Source organism: Nelumbo nucifera, chromosome 1 (genome assembly GCF_055504915.1).
Source record: "Nelumbo nucifera cultivar China Antique chromosome 1, China Antique-T2T, whole genome shotgun sequence".
In the NCBI taxonomy this organism is placed as follows: Eukaryota; Viridiplantae; Streptophyta; class Magnoliopsida; order Proteales; family Nelumbonaceae; genus Nelumbo; species Nelumbo nucifera.
This window is the reverse complement of record NC_142649.1, coordinates 60043260-60066311: the sequence shown is the minus strand read 5'-3', so window position 1 is coordinate 60066311 and position 23052 is coordinate 60043260. Positions and strand designations below refer to the sequence as shown.

The 23052-nt window shown below is 42.3% G+C and overlaps 1 protein-coding gene across 1 annotated transcript; it reads left to right on the top strand.

The window, feature by feature from the left end:
• The first annotated feature begins 2659 nt into the window (after window positions 1-2659).
• On the top strand, window positions 2660-4863 carry PFK2 (phosphofructokinase 2). Its single transcript, XM_010248259.3, has 2 exons — window positions 2660-3395; window positions 3668-4863. The coding sequence occupies exons 1-2, from the start codon at window positions 2796-2798 to the stop codon at window positions 4484-4486; spliced, it is 1419 nt and encodes a 472-aa protein (XP_010246561.2). The 5' UTR covers window positions 2660-2795; the 3' UTR covers window positions 4487-4863.
• The last annotated feature ends 18189 nt before the right edge of the window (window positions 4864-23052 follow it).

Here is a 23052-nt window from a genome sequence, read left to right as displayed (position 1 = left end):
CTCACAAACCTTACGAGTCGAGCTTTATTAGGCTCGAGCTCAGCTCGATTAATAAATGAGCCTGTAAATTGGGCTCAAGCTCGGCTCGCAACTCAGTTGAAACCAAGCCGTGCTGAGATTTTCATGAATCGAACTCAAATAGCTTATGAAGAGCTCGACTCATGGCAACCCCTAGTTCTACCTTTAGGGGCCTAGAAGTAGGGGTGTCAATTGGACCTGGTTTGGCCAAGTCCAAATATGAGTAGATGGACTAGGTCCAATTTAATCTAATGAATACTCTGGACCATTTTGGATCAGTGCATTTCAATTCCTAGACTACCTAATCTGTTCAATTTGCTTTTTACTTTTGATTGTTTCCATCCAAAACCTGGTCCATTGACACCTATATTCTTATATTCTATCAATGACCTAGATATTGATTCAATCCGATCCAATCCAATATAAATCCATTATGAATGGACTAAGTCCAACCCAATCCAATAAATACTTTGGACCATTAAGTCTGGATTGGTCCAATTCAAATGTCATATTGGTCTATCCAATCCGTCCAAATTGATTTTGATTTGGATGGATCCAATCCAAAACTGGTCCATTGGCACACTTACCAAGAAGTAGGCTACATCTTAGCTCCCATCTAGGGTTGTTCACAAAAATCACCAAACCGGTCTGAACTGATCCGATATAGCTAGTTTTTAAAGTTTTTGGGTCGGTTTTGGTTGATCAATATGTATAAACCAAATGGTCAGTTCGGTTTTTGGTTTGTAAGTTTGTAAACCGAAAATAACCTGACCCGAACCAGCTATGTCTTATTATGTTTAGCTTATGTGGTATTCAATCTTTTATAGTTTTTTTTTGGATATCAATTTTCTTATAGACAAACCATAATTTTTTTATAAAGAAGCCAAAGTCAAATATTTCGACGGGCTTACAGTTGAATAAAATGAGAGGGATGTAGAAATGGAAAGATGACTGAATTGAGTGGATGGAATGGTTATGGCATATAATCTTTGTCATATCTCATATTAGATCGATTGTTTTATTTTGAAAATTTGAAGAATAATGGAAGGCAATTTCAACATTTCATTATATACATCAATATTTAATTCAGAATAGAGGTACTAAGAGATTTTGCAAATAGGAATAGTTTTAGTCAATTTCTTAAAAATTAGGGATAGTTTAAGGGAACTTGAAAAATGTGGAAGAATTTTTCATCTATTAAAAACTCGTGGCACACTAATCTTTCATTAAAACTGCTCAAGAAATACATCACATCTTAACACTTGTTAAAGAAAGGAAGGTAGATTTAAGATAGGAACTACATTAATGTATGAATTTGGAGATCTGCTAATCACAACACATTGCTGTCCACACGTTCGTCCAACTGTAACAGCCAATGACCCACATAGCTAGGATAAACAAGCCCATGTACATGGACCGGGCTGGACTGGTAACTAGGAACCTATCACAATAGCCATATATATGGTCTAGGGCTCCAGGCTAAATATAAGCTCAGACCCAAGCAAATTAGAAAGGTAATGAGGTTGATCTTTTAATCAGAGTTCACATTGGCTCCCCACAAAGTGCGCCTTGCATGCACATCTCAGCATGCAGTGAGAACATCTTCCATACTCAGGGGCGGAGCTAGGGGTGGTAAGGGGAGCCATGCACGGCAGGGATGTGCTGTGGGGTGGAGATGTGATCTCTACCTGTACTTATTATTGAGAGATGTTTCCAATACACGATTGAGATGCATTATAGGACTCTGTGGGGGCATGCATGCAAATTCTTTTAATCACAAATCAAATCTAATTAAATATAATACCGTGTCAAATAGTAATCGGATGAACCCAACACTAATTATATCCTATAGCAAGCATTTTTATCAATTTAAGATTATTCTGTCCACACTTAAGTTCAATTTGAAAAGTGTATGTATAAATATATACAAAATACAAGATTTTTCACTCTACATATTTGTATGGATCCTAAGAGACTATTCTGGTTGGGCTGACCTACAAAACCTAATACGAGTTGTAGTTGATGGAGGATAAACAGGGTTACACTTGCCAGAGGAAAGCATCCGACCACCTCTTGATTTACATCTAAACTCTAAATTCCTAAATTCTAAATCCTGATTAATCTAAATCATAAACTCTCAAACCTAAAATCTAAATTCCAAACCTTTAAATCCTAAAATCTAAAATATAAACCTCAACTCCATATTATAATCTTTAAACTCTAAACCCTTAAAATATTAAACCTACACCCTAAGACAAGAACGGCCCAACCTAGAAAACACCATTTTTTTTGCCACGCCAACGAGGAGGCACGCTCCAGGCAACGAAGCAAATGTTTAGATGGGCCGTCTTCGTTTATAACCATTGATCAAATGGGCAATATCTCTAATTTCTTAGATTGAATTGGGCTGGGCCATCACACACATTGACATTGACGCATACACAATCCTAATCACACAGACACAGTAAACAAAAAGACATTTCCTGAATCCTGAATCCTGATGATGGGTATACACTGATGGATTCCGTCCGTTCAACAGTCAAGATTTCCTCTTCCACCGTCCATCCATCACTCATATACGTGTCTTGAGAATACTCCATGCAGGTATGAATGATCCCCGAAGAGAGCCACTTGGTAGAGGCGTAGAGCCTTTGTTCAGCCATGTCCATGACCACCTCCAACAAAATTCTCTACACTCCTCTCCTCCCAGATACTTTCCTTCCCTGTAATTTCCTCTTCTTCTTCTTCTTCTTCTTCTTCTCTACTGGGAAAGCGCCATGGCTATGGTTGACCCGCTCCCAGTTATATTCCCTAATGGCACCGGGAGGCAAGAAGACAACCAGCTAGACTCCTCTTTCTCCATAGTAGCCCTTCGGAAGTTACCCCACCTCACCGACTACGTTCAGAACCTCCAGACCTTCACAAACCCATTAGAATACAACCCATTCTACCACGAACCAGCCAGATTCTACATCTCCCCCTCCGACGTCATTCTCCGGCAGATCGTCTATGACCTTGCCAGTGGCTTTCCCGTGGCCACGCCCCACCTGACCTACCACCGTGCAGGCCCACGTAAACTGATCTTCTACGACCCCTTTCATGTGCGAGCTGCGATTGTTACTTGTGGAGGACTGTGCCCCGGCCTGAACACTGTCATTAGGGAGCTGGTGGTGGGTCTGTGGGAGCTTTATGGGGTGCGTCGGATTTTTGGTATTAAGGCGGGGTACAGGGGGTTCTATTCCACGGAACCGGTGCCGCTTGATCCCAAGGCTGTGAATAATTGGCATAAGAGGGGTGGAACCATTCTTGAGACCACCAGAGGTGGGTTTGATCTCGTTAAGATCGTTGATGCCATTGAAAATCGAAGGTTTAATCAGGTCAGTCTCATCAATCTGACGACGACAAAGCAACAATCTTTCTTCTGTTTGTTTATTGTTATTTTTTTCTTCTGCTAATTTAATGCTACTTCTTTCCGTTCATGATATGATGCATTCATTCTTCACTTTCGGTTCTGTTCTTATGATCCAGTTAATTAATTAATTACTTGGCGCAATTCCCCGAATTCTGTGAAACCCCTTCCATGTCAGGGAATGCCAATCAAATGTTCATCTTTTTCTCTCTGTTATCATTATTCGTTCTTCTGCTGCAGGTATACATCATAGGTGGAGATGGCACAATGCGTGGGGCTGTCAAGATTTTCGAGGAGATCCGTCGACGGAAGCTGAACGTAGCTGTTACCGGGCTGCCCAAAACAGTCGACAATGACATTGGAATCATAGACAGGTCTTTTGGGTTCCACACAGCAGTGGAGACCGCCCAACAAGCCATCAGTGCAGCTCACGTCGAGGCAGAGAGTGCAGTTAACGGCATTGGCCTGGTAAAGCTGATGGGTCGAAGCACGGGCCACATCGCCCTGCATGCGACCTTGAGCAGCCGAGACGTGGATTGCTGCTTGATTCCAGAAAACGATTTCTACCTGGAAGGGGAAGGGGGGCTGTTTGAATTCCTGGGACAGAGATTGAGAAAGAATGGGCATGCCGTGGTTGTGGTGGCGGAGGGGGCGGGGCAGGATTTGATACCGAGAAGCGACGCAGAGAAAGAGGAGAAGGATGAATCCGGCAACCCAGTGCTGTTGGATGTTGGGGGGTGGTTGAAATCGGAGGTGAAGCGATGGTGGGCAAGAGATCACCCAAGGGAGTTGCTGACGGTGAAGTACATAGACCCAACGTATATGATACGTGCAGTACCTCCGAACGCGACAGACAATTTGTACTGTACGCTGCTGGCGCACTCGGCGATTCATGGGGTGATGGCGGGATACACTGGATTTGTGTCTGGTCCCATTAATGGCAACTATGCGTATATTCCGTTACTGGACGTGGCTCAGACGAGAAACGTGGTGAATACAAGGGACCATAAGTGGGCGTGGGTCAGGTCCGTCACTAACCAGCCGGATTTCTTGAAATAACTGGAGGCTTTGTGATTGGAGTTTCGCAAAAAACCCATATAATGTAACTTCAGCTATCTTTAGACTTTAGCCTAGCAAGTGTTTGATGTTAATCCCCATAAATAAGTGTTGGTATGTAATGTAACCCGTGATTACACAACTTCCTTAGAATTGGAAAGCAACTTGGGCCTCAAACTAGTATAGGTTGGTAGCAGGATGAATTTCTTCTGGGTTGTTAGGAAGACATATCTAAAAAGATTTGACAAACGGTATGCAAGCAAATAGCAATAGTAAGGACTTTCTACAAATACAAATGTAGCTTGGGGCAGGCCTTGGCCAGTTGGTCCTTCCTTTAGTTTCTTATAATATTCTGCTTACAAGAATAATTCTACTTGTAACTCAGGACTTGTTCTACTTGCTTATTGTAAATGAATGCCTCAAGCACAACAGTATCATTATCATCCCAAAATACAAATCTGATTTAATTTTTATATATAATATATAAAATATTTAAATATTTTTATATACATAATTATTGCATTTATATATTTTATACAAATAAAATATTTATTAATTACTTGATTCGAATATTTGAATAATATTAATTTTTAATATCTGTCGCATATTAAATTGAATTCCAATATTTTCGAATTCGAATATTGCCTGAATCAATTTGAATTTGATCCGTTTATAAATCATCTATTTGAAACGCGTAAGAGATCACTCCATAATCCATTCCTCTACTATTTTTTATCAATTGATTCATTCTTTGAGGTTTGAGCATAACAATACGCTCCACGGAGGAAACTATTCACGTTCCTTTTTCTATTGACAAAATACTTGTGTAGGGCAAACCAATTATCACTTGTGCTCATCTCGACTAAAGTAAAACTAAAAAAAGTAAAGCAAAAAAGCAAAAGCGTGTTCTTTCTTTGATATCTCCTTTGCCCTACATATTTCATCACTATTTAACCAATTGGTGTGTTGGTAGTTAGTTATTCTGTCTTGTTTTCCAACAATTCTTTATCATATATAAAGAGTTGTTTTTTCCTTACTTGTAGGACAAGTAACTCAGATATGTGACACTATAACTATTTTATAATCAAAATATCAATAGACTATAAAACACCATTAAATAAGTGGGTGTTCCATAGCGTATATGAGAAATTGGTGAATGTGGACCGGTCCATATCACACTCACCAATTCACATCACACCACAGTCTATAGTTATTCTGAATTGTGGACAAATTGTGTGTACTGGACCAGTCTACACTTATAGTGGCATTCTGTGTCCATACCACACTTTTTGATTCCACGTATCTTATATACATTTATGAATGATCTACACCAACATTTTAAAAAACAACACAAAAGCATAACCGTTATGGCCACTGGTTTTCAGGTCAACGGTCTGACCGTTTGATTCAAACGAACGGCCCGTTTTGACAAACAAATAAAAAAAAATAAAAATGGTAAAAACCGTTGAACGGGTCAACGGTTTGTCTGCTTGGGTCAACCGGTTGTCGACTTTTTCAATAATTTTTGGCCAAAAACTAGGTTTGGGGTAAAACAAAACCGCTTGCCTGGACAGTTCCCGGGCTGAACGGTACGACCGTCCGGGTCAACGACGGTTCGAAAACCTTGATCTACACAGTTAATCATAAATATCTAATTTTTACATTTTATATGATAAATATATTTAAAAATGCATCAATGAATTAATATTAACCAATAAATATTTAATTTTTATAAAAACAATTATAAAATAATTAAAATTTTTAAAAATATATTTAAAATATAATTTTATTGATAAAACATTAAAATTTTAAAAAATTAAGTAAAATAATTAATATTTTATTGACAAAAATATTAAAATATAAAACAAACAATAGGGTAGTCTTTCAAGGAAAGTGTGAAGTAGGAGATTAAAAATCAAGTGTGGACGGTCCCTAACCACGAGATTTTACCGTGAATGAAAAATTGGGGTGTAGATGAGACTTGTTCATGCCATATTGAGGTGTGGACAGTGCGCAAGTCACATATTCCAAAGAGATGAAACTCAGTTTTAACTTTTTTCAAAATATGCAACCCAATTTTTTTAGCATGCCATCGGACAGCATTTTTTAACTTTTCAAACTATTGAAACTCAGGGAAGTGTTAGTGTAATAGATATGCTGCTATGAGTTTAATGACTCTTTTTACTCTGTTTTCGTTAATTTGCTCTGAAAAAGAGAAAAAAAAAATCATTCTTCCCTCGCCATGGTTCAATTGTAAAGGTTTTGTAACCCCTGCAATTGCAGAATCCATAATGGTTATATAAATCCAATAAAATTTAGATGAATCATGAAAGATAAGATATCGATCATCTCATTCAATTCAGGTCGATGTAGACAAGAATATATCAACAAAACGAATTCGATCGGTTGAAGGCTGTTCAGCAGGCTGTGGACCCTTAGTGAGAAATTAAATGGTTGTGGGTCTTGTGTTTTATTATTGGCACGGAGAGTTATCATTGGTTCCCACAACCTACTCAACTGCAGCTTTTTAAAACAAATAGAGGAATTATGGGGAAGTTAAAAAAAGAGAAAATAGCACTTGATAATTAGGGGGCATTTGTTTTTAGGATTTTGAGAGTGGGGAGAGTTCTATATTCTTTTTTCAGATTTATGTGGGGATAAGAGAAAGTTTATTTTCTCAAGTAACATGTGGTTAAATAACTTTTCCACATGGGGGAAAGTTGTCAATACTTGGATGAGACAAAAATACACTTTTTAAAAATGGATTTTTATACTTAAAATGGTCATTGATTTGTTTACCTGGGAAATAAAAGAACATGGATAAATGCACTTACCCGGATAAGCAACTTACTAAAAAAGCAAACGGAGACTTAAGTTAGATGAGAACTACTAAGAGGAGAAAAGTACTAGCACTCATAAAATCGATTCGTCGGTTTTTTGATTTTATAATATTTATTATATAAATATATAATAAAAATTATAAATATATATAAAATATTATATTTTAAATAATAAATAATATATAATATACATAAATATATAAAAAAACATGTATACCGGTCGATTAAGTTAACCGTCAGTTTTTTAAATTGGTTAACCGAAACCAAACGATACCTTCGATTTTTTAAAAACACCGAATCGACCAGTTTGGTTAACCGATTTTTTGGTTCGATTTTGGTCGATTCGGTTTTTTGGTTTTTTTGCTCACCCCTAAGCATACATTACATGATGGCTAATAGGGGAAAATGGTTTTATCACTCCATTTTAATTTTTTTCTTCGTAATTCTTATTAGTTCATTTGTAATGTAAATTTAACAACAATAGGATTGTTGACAGCAAATCAAGGTACACTTACGATCAATTAGAGGGTAAGAGATGACTCAATGCGACCATAGAGTTTAACGAGGATGCCATCCATAGATGAGAGTTGCCATCCATAGATTTAGAGTAGAATAAGAAAAATGGAAAAGGTGCAAATGGAGTCTTATGCAATAGGTAAATACCAACGTTTTAAAATACGATGTAGAAACGGAACTGTTTTAGCCACTGGTTTCGGGTCGATGATTTGACCATCTAGTTCGAATGGATGGCTCGTTCTGACAAAGTAATAAAAATAATAATTAAAAATAAAAAAATAGTTAAAAATAGTTGAACAGGTTGACGGTTCGATCACCCGGATCAACGGATTGTTAATTTTTTCAATGGTTTTTGACCAAAAATCAAGTTTAAGGTAAAACGAAACCGCTCTAACCATCCGAATCAACAGTGGTTCGAAAACCTTGATAAATAGTACTTCAATTAAAAGAAAAATTTTATAAAATAGATATAAAACAAACTATATTGTATGGAATAAAGTGTCTGCTAGTTGAAAAACAGCATATCCAAAAGAATGAGTATAGAAAAAATATGGAGGCTTAGATAATGATGATGATAAATTTATGTCAATTGCAAATTAGCCATTTTTTACAAGTAATGTATCAAATGGTTAATGGATGGATAGTCTAACTTGGGGAACTATTAAGTTAATCAAAACTCATAACTTTTCAAAATGTTAAACTCATATTAAGATATGTGATTCCATTAAATAAAAGAATAAAAAAAATTATTTGTTTAGTTTTGAACATGCCAAGTTGTCAATTAGGTGCTCGGTGAAGTTTCTATCTTGCTCATTGAGGCCCATTCCTTTACCGATAAATTTAGGGGGAAAGTTGATTAATTTTTACATGTTCTTTTAAACTAAAAAATAAAGGTATGCACAGATAGAAATGGAAATCAGAAAACTTACCTGGGCAGAAAAGAATACTGGTAAATGCATTTACGAGGATAAATATTACTTAAGAAATGCTTACTCAGGCAAGTGTATTTATCCAAATAAGTGATTTACCTAAAATGAATGGGACCTAATACACAATCATGAAAGATAGATAAATAAGACTGTTTGGTTTGAAGAAAAAAGTAGGGAAAGGAAGGGAAAGGCAAAAAAGCCTTTACAAACCTTGTATAAGTTTCCTTACATTTCCCTTCCTTTCCCTACTTTTTTCTTCAAACCAAACATAGCGTAAGGGATGGTGTATGTTATGGGCCCGCACATAGGATCTCATCACGGGTCGGTCCACAGGGAGAAAGCCCTGCTTTCCCTTGCGTGCTCCCTTGCATGCAGAACCTATTGTGGAAAACCGAATGGGTGATTTGTTCAAGAGACCACCCGAACTCTCTTAATGGGTGATTTGTCCAAGAGACCACCCGAACTCTCCTTACTCTTCTCTTGGCTGGGAAAAACTGAATCCCTATATTTCAATTCGTGGCTCCTTAAATAGGAAATTACAGAAGGAAATTCCTAATTAAACTCAAACTCTTAATTACCTACTCCTAATGGTAATACACTCTTAAGATAAGATAAGGATAAGATAAGATAAGGGATAAGGGATAAGGAATGGTGTAGTTGGCGGGCAGAGCTGATGTGGTAAGATAAGTGTGGGTCCACCCTGATGAGCTATCATGTGGGCCCCGCCCTACTGCTGCTGCCGGCGGTGCGCGCGTCTCGTAGTGCTGCCGCCGTGAGGAGCGTGCTGCTATCGTGGGGTGCGTGCTGCTGCCTAGTGCTGCTGCCGTGCGGTGCGTGCTGCGCGCTGCCGGGCGGTGCGTGTTGCGCGCTGCCGGGCGGTGCATGCTGCGCGCTGTCGGGCGGTGCGTGCTGCCAGGCGGTGTGTACTGTGCGTTGCCAGGCGGTGCGTGCTGCGTGCTGCCAAGCGGTGCGTGTGGTGCGCTGCTGGGCTGCCGTGCGGTGCGTGCTGCTGGGCGGTCCGTTGTGCGTGCTGCTGCCTATGCCTGTGCTGCAGTGCGCTGCCGGGTGGTGTGTCCATAACATCACACCCCTCCCAAACTACGAGCTTGTCCTCAAGCTCGAATTGGGTGTCGAAGACACCCTCAAAGGAATCCTAGGTGGCTTTGCCCTCCTAGATCGGGTTCCCATGGAGGGGGTTCATCCTCATCTTCCTCTTGCTTCACCAGGAGGCAAAAAAGTCTCTTGCACCTGTGCCCTACTGAGTAGAGTTCATCGCAATTAAAACATTGCCCCCTCGCCCTGCGTTCTGCCATCTCAGCCTTGGACAAGTGCTTAATAGGGGGTGTACCGCCGCTACTCCCCACACTGGATGTTGATCTGGAATTGGTGCTCGTCTGTGGATTCCGTTCTGGGCTAGCTGCTGGATATGGAGCCATTCCGAGTGGTTCCTTGTTGGCTGCCAGCAAAGACCCTCCTCTAGTAGGCTTCGGGTTTGTCCAAGCCGCTGTTGGGCATCCCATGTTGAACGGCCCTCGGCTAATCTGCCATTTGCTCTCGAAGGCTCGGGCTAAATTCATTGCCGTGACCAGGTTAGGCGGGCTCTGCATCTCTACATCAACTCTCAAGGGTTCGGCTAGACCAGCTGTGAACATATCCACCTGCTGGTCTGGGCGTACTGAAGAGGCCCTAGCGAGAAGGGTTTGGAACTGCCGCTGATACTCTGCTACGGTACCGGTCTGCTTGAGATTAATGAGTTCCCCCAAGGGGTTGTTTGTTAGTGGGGGCCCGAATCGAAGGAGGCAGTACGACTTGAGCTGCCCCCAACTAAGACCTGGTTCCTCCTGCTCCACTCGGTAGAACCAGAGCTGCGCTTCTTCGGTCAAGTGGAATGCGGCCAAGCTGACCTTGTCCCTGTCATCGGTGCGCTGGTTGCGGAAGAACTGTTCGTAGCGGTGCACCCACCCCAGTGGGTCTCTAGCGCCGTTGTAGGATGGAAATTCCAGTCGGCTATACTTGGGAATAATAGCGGCTGTTGGGACAGCGATCTGCTGTTCGCTGGACATCTCCGCCCCGTCCGGACGACGGCTGTTGGTGGTGGCGGTTCCCTTAGAGCTTCTTTCTTTGTTGGGGAGGAACGCTTCCAGCATGCGTCACAGCTCCCGGACATCATCCTTGACCTCACGAACTTCCAAGCAGGTTTCGGCAAGCCTATGCTCTAGCTCGTGGACCCTGGAAGACAGCGGCTCCTGTTCTCCCATGACAGTAGGCTCTGATACCAGAATGTTATGGGCCTGCGCGTAGGATCTCGTCACAGGTCAGTCCACGGGGAGAAAGCCCTGCTTTCCCTTATGTGCAGAACCTATTGTGAAAAACCGAATGGGTGATTTGTCCAAGAGACCACCCGAACTCTCCTTATTCTTCTCTTGGTTGGGAAAAACTGAATCCCTTTATTTCAATTCGTGGCTCCTTAAATAGGAGATTACAGAAGGAAATTCCTAATTAAACTCAAACTCCTAATTACCTACTCCTAATGGTAACACACTCTTAAGATAAGATAAGGATAAGATAAGGGATAAGGGATAAGGAATGGTGTAGCTGGCGGCGAGTTGGCGAGCAGAGCTGATGTGGTAAGATAAGTGTGGGCCCACCCTGATGAACTGTCATGTGGGCCCCACCCTACTGTTGCTGCTGGCGCTGCGCGCGTCTCGCAGTGCTGCTGCCGTGAGGAGTGTGCTGCTGTCGTGGGGTGTGTGTTGCTGCCGTGCGGTGTGTGCTGCACACTGCCGGGCGGTGCGTGCTGCGTGCTGCGTGCTGCCAGGCGGTGTGTACTGCGCGTTGCCGGGCGGTGTGTGCTGCTGTGCGCGCTACCGGGTGGTGCGTGCTACCGGGTGGTGCGTGCTACGTGCTATCATGCGGTGCATGCAATGCGCTACTGGGCTGCTGTGCGACGCTACCGGGTGGTGCGTACTGCTGGGCGGCCTGTTATGCATGCTGCTGCCTATGCCTGCACCGCAGTGCGCTACGGGATGGTGTATCCATAACAATGTACGAGAAAAAATTGATATAGAAGTTGAAGAGAGATATGGGGGAGGAAGAAGGAAGGGCATTAAACACTCAATTAAAAAATAATAAAATTAAAGACATTATTCACCGTCATTATATCCTCTCACATCAAATACTGTTGTTTCGTGTGCATCCTTGATGTGGTTAAATATTATTGGAGATGTAGTAGGAGATGCAGGGATAAATGTGTACGAATTCCAGATTTGTTAAGGTGATGCTATTTAGTTCCATCACTGACCTATTCATATTTGAACGTGTGTAAGCTTCCTTCATCTCTTGTTTTTATTTCTTGTAGCGACCTATGGGAACGTGCTATCCCCGTCTTGTGTAGCCCACCCTTTGGATTAATATAAAAAAAAAGAGTGCAGTCACAGCATGTCTTCTCAAATTTTCTAGGGCTTTGAATTTGGGCTCTAGCTGTTATCTTGGCTAGGCTATGAGAGGGAATTTAGATTAACTCCTCGTAGAGGGGTTGGGATCTATCAGCCATAACAAGATAAAATGACCGTTCAGTCCAAGGTCAGAATTTATAGGTTTAAAATACAGTTGAGGTAGATGTCAGTTTGGAATTTATATTAATTCACGGACAGATATAATTGCATATGGTGTAGATTTTTTACCTTCTGAATATTTATAGAATTGCAATAGAATTCAGAATTCTTAACTAGGCCTGTCCTCACTTCTCCGCAACAAAAACTGTCCCAACATGTAGTGGTGGAGCTAGACGGACGGGGGAAAGCACTAACATACCCTTTGTCGCATGCAAAACTGAGGAGGGGACCATATAGATAGGCTTGGGTTCCCCTATGGATCAAACAATGAACCTATTAGTCGAGTGCTCTCTTGATTTTTAAATCTCTTCCGTTTTTTAAGTTTTTCATATAAGGCTGTGTTTGGTTGCAATGCAAATAAATTTGCATTGGTGCAAAATCATAGCAGTGCAAATGATTTTAAGTGTAAATTCTGACCTATTTTTCTTTTAATGTTTAGCTTATCTTGTTTGAGTGTAGTACAAATGAAGTAAATTAAGACATAAAGCAGAATAAAGTAAAATCCAAAACAAAATTAAATAAGAAATTGCATTTTTTATATTTGCACTCCCATGCATTTGTACTAGTGCAAATAAATTTGCATTGCAACCAAACACAGCCTAACTAATTAATAGAGGAATTCTAAAGTGATTTTGTTAGTTTTTCTATTTTTTTTATTGCTATTTTGTCACTGTATGCAAACTGAAATCGATTTAATACATTTGAAATTGGAACACCAAAAGAAAAAAAGTTTTAGGTCCTATTTGGTTCATAGCAATAGGGGTCAGGAATCAAAATTGGAATTAGAATGGGCTACTCTGATTCCAACTATTTGGTTGGGTGGAATTGGAAATCCCATTCCCATTCCTACTGGAATAGCATTCCCCTATTTGGCCCCTCCCTTGGGAATGAAATCTCATTCTTGCTGATTTTAACTCTCATTCTTATTCCTGAACCAAACAAACTATGGGAATAGACCATTCCGACTCCGAAGGATTTCAATTCTAATTACAAGTGTACAATTTTAATTTTTTTTCTTTTTTATTTTCTGGTTGTTTTGTTATATTATTTTCTTTTGTACGATCATTAAATGGGGCATTTTCAAAATATGCAAGGGTTTTAATTTTAAGGGGTTTTTACCATTCAGTCCACCCCTAGGTGGAGCTACTAGTAGACTAGGGGTGGACTGAATCCTGCCCATGGATTGATGCCAAATTCATGGGCAGGATGTGGTTTATAGGGTTACTAGTAGACTAGGAGGGGGCTGCAAATTAGATTTCTGAGGGGGATTGCAGTCCAAAAATCCCTATTTTTAACAAATGGGCCCAATGTGTTTGACAAAAATTGCAAATGGGACCCATGGGCATATGTACGCCACACCCTGCCCAGCATGCACATGCACTCCTTGCCCACTAACCAATCCACCCACTTGATGCGTTGTGCACTTGCCGCCAAGGTTTAAAATTTCGATACGATACGCCCCATATTGTATCGTATCGTATCTTTGAAAAACATATACTGGATACGCATGAAAATCGAACGTCTAGTTTTTTTTTCATGCATATCAGACTGTATCGGGGGTGTATCGGGGCATATCGGTAGCGTATCGACGAAAAAGATATGGCCAAAAATTGAAAAAAAATAAAAGGAAAAAGCAAACTTCTTTTCCCTAAAATGAGCCTTCTTTCACCCCCATTCCTAGAGTGCTAGATTTGCAAAAATTTGCAAGAAACAAATGTGAATAGTTATTTTTTTGAAATGTTTTTCAAATTTTGAAAAAATATGGCAAAAATAGGTACGCTTTTTCAAATTTGTATAATATCTTGTGATTTCTTTTTCTCTTGAATGTTTAAATTTATGTTGATCTACACTTCTTACATTCATTCGAAATCATGTTTTTTTTTGTGTTATTAATAAATTTATGGAAATTTCATGAAGATATTTGGGAAAAATATAAATTAATAAAAAAAATTGAAAATATAATTTTTCTCTATGTATAAAGACTAAATATGTTTTAGATCTATGGGTTATCTATCATATCCATCGAACAATTGGAATTTCTTATTTAATAATTATTTTTTATTTTTATATTTTTAGAATTAAAAAATAAATAATTAATTAATTATATTTTATCATTTGATCACAATGATTGAATATATTATAATTCTATGGATGATCTATCATATCCACAAAACAATTGAAATTTTTTCTTTAATAACTTTTTTTGAATATATTATAATGTTTATTTATTTTTTATAATTTTTGGAAATAAATAATAAATAATTATTATTATATTTTTACTTAGAAGTTGTTCCAATGCATACTTTATGGTTGGATTTTTCCCATCCCATAAAACATTAAAACTCAAGAATTATAATTTATAAATTATAGTTAAGCATATGTTGATTGAAATTATAATTAACTACAATATATTTCTTCATAAAACCATTAAAATATATTAATTTAATGTATATACACCTCACTGTGGTCTTATATTTAGTGTTATTGGTGTATTTTTATGATTTATTAAAGTATTTATAGTGTTTTCAAGCGTATCTATGTGTATCTTAGTTTTTCTCCTATACACATGTGTATCTAAGGCGTATCTCGATACGTCTCTTAAAATTGCCTTTCCGATACACTTGGCATTTCCGATACTTTGAACCTTGCTTACCACTGCCTTGCTATCCGATACCAACTTGCCCTAATACTATGTTAGGGCTGAACATTTCAGCCTCATTTGCTCAAACCTAACCCTAAAATTCTGGACTTGGACCTAGATTTTATGTTTAGGCCTAGCCCTAACATTATAGCATAACATAAATTTAAATATATATATATATTTATACATATATGTATATATATTATTTTATGATATTACATTTTATATAAATATTATAAAACTACAATTATAATATATTATATATAATAATATTTTATATTATGTAATGTATAAAATAAATTTATATATATATATATATATATTATTTTATATATAAAAAACATAGGCCCAGCTTTGTCTAGCCCTGATTTGCCCTTGTGACAATTATCATTAGTGCAATGTAAAAATTAGGATCCATATTCAAATAATATATTAGTTTTTGATCCCTAAGAAAAAATCTTGACTTTGCCCATGTTGACATGCTTTCAATATGATCTCTATCTGCTAACCATAAAATCACCATAAGACTAGAATCCATCATGAAGGGGTGTCAATGGACCAATTTTTGGGTTGTATTCCATCCAAATCAAAATCAATTTGCACAGATTGGACAAACCAATAAGACATATTGAATTTGACTAGTCCATGACTTAATAGTCTTATATATGGTCCAAAGTATTTATTGGATTGGATTGGATTGGACCTGATCCATCCGTAATGGATTTATATTGGATTGGGTCAGATTGAACCAATATATGATCTGATGAAGGGTGATTTGGTCCGACCTAGTAATAGGGGACACGTGGACACGACCTAACTAGTCAGATGACAGCTCACCCCGACATGCCAAGTCCACAACAGATCGAGTTCGGATAATCAAACCACCTCGGCATGGGTCACCTCGGTACAAGGTCGCATCAGGACCACCTCGGCCCCAAGGTACTTCGGCGTTCACCCCAGGTCGGATCTAAAGAGCACTAGCTCGGGTAATATGCAGACCACTACATGGCAACCCCAAAGATCTCGCCATCAGATTCCGAGCCTCACAGGATCACGCTCCGTAACGGTAAGCATTATCTCCTCCCCGCCCGATTCGAGCGGAATTGATATGCCTTATCAGTTATCCCCCTTTAACAGGGAAACGGATCTCATCATGACGAGGATCCCGGAACCGCTCCGCGAAACCCGCGAGGACTCAACTATATAAAGGCTCCAACCCCGATGGCACAAGGTATGCGTGATTTCATTGCTCTCTATCTCTCTACATTCTAAAGCTTTTCAGCTCGTAACCAAGTATACTAACTTAAGCATTGGAGTGACCTCGCCGGGCAAACAACCCCGGGTTCTCTGATTCTTCCTTCGCATATCGATCTAGTCTGCCGTTTACTGGAAGCCAGATCACCTCCAGCAGGGAGCAGTCAGATTGTGCATCACCATTTGGCGCCGTCTGTGGGAACTCGCTACAAAAAGCCTCTTTCCACCAATAATCACAAACTCAGATCCATGGCATCCTCCAGCAACTCCGGACAAAACAATGAGATGAATGTCTCCAGGGGGCAGCCTCAGTATCCTTCTGTCTGCATCGGTCAATTCACCATCCCGCTCACTGCGGCTAGGGTCCTTACACTGATCGTGCCCCAAGCAACCATGCCAATGAATGCCCCACTCCCTCCTGTAGTGGGCGCGACATTTGTTGAACCATATGTGGTTCCCCCTGGAGTCAAACAGTATCAACTCGACGACCTGGTACACTGTGTGCGGGCTATTCAAGCCCAAATGCAGCAGGTCCAACAGTTTCAAGACTACCAGCAACAGGTCCTGCACCATTTTTACCAGCAACAGTATCAACAGCAGTTCCTCCGCTGCAGCAGAATCAGCAGCCAGTTCCACCTCGACACCCGGCAGCGCAGCAGAATCAACCTCGCCACCGCCAGTAGAATCGCTCTCCCTGCCAAGGCAAGACCTCCCAAGTCCCACTTCCTCTAGGGATTCAGGTCTCATTCCGCAGCAGGAGAGACAAACAAGTCACCCCTCCCGCTTCTTAGGGAAACTTGAACAGATCGGGAGACACTCAGCCTGCTAGGGCCACATTACCTCGGCCTTCCCATCAAGAGGGATCACTCCTAAGAAATTAGTTCGCACCCCTAGCCACAGACTCGAAGCAAGGCCCATCTGTTCACGACAACCAGCCCCAACACCCGGAGCCACTTCACGCCAGAACGGTCCCCGGTCGTACAGAAGTCAGCAGTACCAATGCAAAACCAATCAAGAAGCGACAGCAAAAGCGTCGCAAGGCACGACGAGATACAACACATAGTCAACCCGTTGAGCCCAGCCGACAAGAACAAGTGAAGGGCAAAGAGGAGGCGAGCATGGCAGTAACAAAGACCATCCCTCTCCTATCTGGATCTTCCCCTCTGTCCTCCAAGCTCTTGGTGACCTCAATGCCAAAGGAATTCAAAATGCCTCCGTTGGACAAATATGATGGATCCTTCGATCCAAACGACCACGTGGACTCCTTCCAATCCCAGATGCACTTAGCCGTAGCGGATGAGTCCTGCATGTGCGTAGCCTTCTCCACAATATTCAAAGGGGTAGCTTGCACCTAGTACAGGAACCTCGCGCCAGGGACGATCAAAAGCTGGGTGCAGTTCGTACAGATGTTCACCTCGCATTTCATCACCAACAAGAAGTGCCCAAGGTCTCAAGAGAGCCTCCTCAGCATAGTCCAAAGAGAAGGGGAGTTGATCTGAAGTTACATAAAATGCTTCAACGACACCTGTTTATAGATCCCCAACCTGGATCCCGCTGTAAGACTCACGGCGGCAAAGAGAGGAATTACTCACAGAGAATTCAAGTGGCATGTGGTGGCCAACAAGCCTAAGGACATCACTAAATTCCTCAAGCTCGCCGACCAATTCATCGGGACAGAAGAGGAGATGAACCAGAAAAGCAAAAATCCAGCGGAGAAGAGAAAGAGAGAAGGTGACAACTCGAACAACAGTGGTAGTAAACGAAGAAAAAGCAAGTCCCCGACCAGGGGATGAAACAAGTCCAAGAGTCGATCTCCCTCACATAAGTCAAGTCGGCGTTTTCGAACTCTGCCGGTTGAAAGGACGATCTACACGCCCCTTAACGCAAAGCGGGGAGAGATTCTTATGGCAATCAAAGACTCCTCCTACGTCAAGTGGCCACCTCGGTCGAGTGGGGACCCCGCCACCAGAAACAGGAATGTATATTGTCACTTCGATAAAGATCACGGTCATAGTACCGAAAATTGTAGAAACCTCCTGGATGAGATTGAAGAGCTCATCCGTTGCGGATATCTCAAAAATTTCATACAAAAAGAAAATAAAAACCAAAAAGATCGGCAGGAGGAGCAAAGAAAAAATGCTCCCGAGTCTAGTAGCAGATAGAATGAGCAACCATAGAGGCTGTTACCATAAGAAAGGCCGATCCGCAGAGTAATCAACATGATTACTGGCGGGTCCATCATCGCGGCTGCACTTCAGCAGCAAGTAAAGCTTCAGTTCGCGAACTAGAGCATGAAGAGTAGAATCCACCAAAGTGACCCAGGCTCGAAGATCCTTATTTACTTCATAGAAGATGATGCATGCAGGATCTAGTACCTCCATGACGATGCCCTGGTGATAAAGATGAGACTGAATGACTTCGAAGTGAAGCGCGTACTAGTGGATTCGGGCAGTTCGACCGATATTTTGTTCAAGGACGTCTTCGACATGCTCCAGCTCCAAGAAAGTGATCTCAAGCCAACGGATACTCCCTTGGTAGGTTTCAGCAGCGAAGAGGTCAGGCCTCTAGGGCGAGTCTCAATACCTGTAGAGGTTGGCACGTGGCCCAACATTGCCAGATTTGAGCACACATTCCTAGTGGTCATGACTCCCTCCCCGTACAACGCCATAGTAGGTCGACCCATTACCCACGCACTACGAGCGGTAATGTCCACCTACTACTTGGCCATGAAGTTCCCTACAGACTATGGAGTAGGGGTTGTGCGAGGCAACCAACTCGAGTCTCGCAAGTGCTATGTTGCTGCCCTCAAGGGTAAAACCAAGCTAGCGGCTGACGTCGAACTCGAGCAACCTATGGAGTACGCGAGGAGCGAGCTACACCAATAGAAGGGACGATCCATATCCAATCTCAATAGATGATCCAGCTAAAACTCTCCAGATCGGTGCTTCGATCGAGGAACCACTCCGTTCTCAGGTGGCTAGTTAGATAAAAGAAACACAACCTCCCCCCGCAGCGCTAGAGGATAGTCGACGAGGAGGTCGGGAAATTCCTTGCGGCCGATTTCATAAGGGAGGTCCATTACCCGAGCTGGGTAGCCAACCCAGTCCTGTTAAAAAAGGCCAATAGTAAATGGCGCATGTGCGTCGATTATACCGACCTAAATCGGGCATGCCCAAAGGATTGTTTTTCGCTGCTTAAGATCGACCGTCTAGTGGATGCGACCTTAGGGCACGAGTTGCTAAGCTTCCTGGATGCATACTTGGGATACAACTAAATCAAGATGGACCCCGCCGGTGAAGAAAAGACCGCATTCATAACCGAGCTTGGACTGTATTGCTATAAGGTGATGCCCTTTGGGCTAAAGAATGCCGGGGCAACCTTCCAAAGACTTGTAAACAGAACCTTTGAGCCATTGATCAGCAATAAAGTTGAATGTTATGTAGACAATATGGTCATAAAGACACAATTTTCAAAATCTTTATTAATCGATTTAAAAAGTGTTTTTGAAATTTTGTGTAAGTACAACATGAAGTTAAATTCTAACAAATGTGTCTTCGGTGTCACCTCGGGTAAATTCCTGGGTTACATTGTCAATCGACGCGACATCGAAGCCAATCCCGAGCAAATAAGAGCCATCTTAGACATGAGACCTCCTCGCAAGCTTAAGGAGGTTCAAAGACTGAACGATAGGATAGCCGCTCTGAGCTGCTTCATGTCCAAGTCGGTAGATCGCTGCTTGCCTTTCTTTAAGGCCATAAAGAAAAGCAAGGACTTTGAATGGACCGCAGAATGTCAACTCGCCTTCGACGAGCTGAAAAAATACCTAGTTAGCATCCCGGTTCTGACCCGACCCGAGGAGGGAGATGTTTTAAAGTTGTACCTCTCCGCGAGCGATGAGGTAGTCAGCTCGATACTATTAAAAGAGGTAGATCGGGTCCAATGACCCATCTACTATGTTAGTAAAGTTTTGCAGGATGCTGAAACGAGGTACCCAGAGATTGAGAAACTGGCGTACGCACTGGTTATAGCAGCCAAAAGCTTCGTCCCTACTTCCAAGCTCACACCATCATCGTCCTCACCAATAAGCCTCTGAGGCAAATCCTACTCAAGCCCAAGGTGTCTGGCAGGCTGACGAAGTGGGCCATCGAACTCAGTGAGTACGATATCCAGTATGAACCTCGGACAGAGATTAAGGCCCAAGCCTTAGCCGACTTCATGGAAGAATGCACGTTCAGCACCGCGACCCCCAAACTAACCGAGCTCGGGCATGCGGAGGAAGCTTCAACCAGCGCGGCACCAGTCCCGGTCAGAGCAAGGCCGACCTGGGACGAGGAGCCCTGGATCCTCCACGTCGACGGCTCATCTAATTAACAAGGAAGCGGAGCAGGCATAATTCTGTACGGACGAAGTGGGGTGAAACTGGAATACGCGTTCCAGTTCGGATTTGCAGCATCCAACAACGAAGTAGAGTACAAGGCGTTGATAGCCGGGCTCATCTTGCGACCCTCAGAGGCCGAGCTCGTTCTCCATGACACAAATGAAGGCTTGTATGGAGGACACTTGGGGGGCGGAGCTCTCGCCCAGAAAGCGTTGCAGGAGGGGTACTATTGGCCTACAATGAAGACAGACACACTCGAGCTTGTCAAGAAGTGCGATAAATGTCAAAGGCATGCCAACATCCACCACTGACCTGCTGCCGACCTCAAATATCTCACCAGCCCATGGCCCTTCGTGCAGTGGGGGATCGACATCCTTGGTCCATTCCCGCCAGCAACAGGACTGAGGAGATTTTTGGTGGTAGCAGTAGATTACTTCACAAAGTGGGTAAAGGCGGAACCCCTAACAACGATCACAACCCGCAACATACAAAATTTCTTTTGGAAGAATATAGTATGTCGCTTCGAGCTACCTCGGGTACTTATCTCCAACATTGGAAAGCAGTTCGAGGACATCAAGTTCCAGAAGTGGTGCACTGAGATGGGGATACAACAAAACTTCACTTCGGTGGCACACCCTCAGGCAAACGGGCAAGCAGAAGTCACGAACAGAGCCATACTCTGTGGACTAATGGCCCACTTGGCCCGAGCTAAGGGACTGTGGGTAGACGAACTGCCCAATGTATTATGGGCCTATCGAACTACCGTTAAGACCGCCATAGGTGAAACTCCCTTCAACCTCACCTATGGCACGAAAGCGGTGATCTCAGCCAAGATCGAGGTGCCTACACTACGTCTGGAGGCATACAATGAAGAAGCAAACGACTTCGAGCTTTGTACCAACCTCGACTTAGTGGAAGAAGTACGGGACCTAGCATACATTCGGACTGCAGCCTACCAGTAAAGAGTGGCTCGGTACTATAATGCTCGGGTCAAGAAGCGACACTTCCGTGTCGGAGACCTGGTCCTTCGGAAAGTTATGGTGCCTGAGCCCGGTGTCGGTAAGCTTGAACCGAACTGGGAAGGCCCCTACCGAGTAAAACAGGTATTCGAAGAAGGTACGTATGAGCTCGAAACCCTAGAAGAAAAACAGGTACCTCGAGTGTGGAACATCAGCAACTTAAGGTGATACTACCTATTATTGCCGAACTGCGAGTCACTCTCAAAAGTCCAAGGACTAAAGCGTCGGCCTAATAAAAGATCTCGACACCACATAAGTCACAGTCGCCTCTTCGGCATGGGTGAATTAGTCCCAATCGTCTCTTCGGCATGGGCGAATTAGTCCATGCCGCCTCTTCGACATGGGTGAACTAGTCCCATTCGCCCCCTCGGCATGGGCATACAAGTCCCAGTCGCCTCCTTGGCATGGGTAGATAAGTCCTAGTCGCCTCTTCGGCATAGGCAAAGTACTTCTAATGCCTAAGGCACAAATAGCTCGGGTATAAGCTCTACGATGTCTAGCCCACTTCGGCATATAACAATAGGTTGGGCCTGTTAGGGACAACCGACATCTAAATGAGTAGCCCGTGTGCGGACAAGTCGGGTATATATCCTGCAATGTCGCTCACCTCGGCGTACGTTACGTGAAGTGACCCCTACTAGTAGTCCAGGTAGATAGTTCAGGGTGATCTCCACTTAGAAAAATTTTATTTTTGGTTATCCTTACTTGTTGTCCAGCTCGGTAACTCGACAATTTGGGGTAACCTATACACCTACTCCTACCTCTGTCTGGTTCAGTTCGCCAGATCGGGAGTCATTTACACTTTAGAATATTTTTGTACAAGGATTAGTCCAAAAAAGTTCGTATTTCATTAATGAAAAGATTTTAAGTACAAAGATCTCATTATGACCCGAACTCAATGGCCTCGGGGTGTACATCCAAACAGCAAAAAGATGAAAAGGCAGGGATCATGCATGTAGACTGCCAGGCAAGTCGGTCTCCATATGCTCCTTTACGTCCTCTTGACCCGATGGGTCCGCCTCTAGGACCTCGTCGTCACTCTCTTCTTCAGATGAGCTGGGCTCTTCGTTCTCCGCCTCCGCCACCTTGGGAGTAAGGCCAGACATAGAGACGACTTTGAGGTCAAGATCAGGGAACTTCTGCCGCATTAGGTACTTGCACAGCTTGAAGCCAGAACGATAGGAGCTCGATCCATATTCAACATGGAGATCGTGAAACTCCGATGATTCCTTGAAGTGGTCGATGGCGTGTCTTCTTTCTTCAGCTCGCGCCTCTTTGATGGCGGTATCGAAGATCTCAGTTCGCTCTCGGATCATCCCTTCAAGATTCTCGATCTCTTGTTGAAGCTTCGCCTTCTCCTCAGTCATTGCTAAGATCA

Excerpts from the sequence above, each read along its gene's own strand:
- PFK2 (XM_010248259.3), top strand. The coding sequence starts at position 2,796 with ATGGCTATGGTTGACCCGCTCCCAGTTATATTCCCTAATGGCACCGGG. Across the intron at positions 3,396-3,667 it reads AAAATCGAAGGTTTAATCAG|GTATACATCATAGGTGGAGA; the intron begins GTCAGTCTCATC and ends CTTCTGCTGCAG.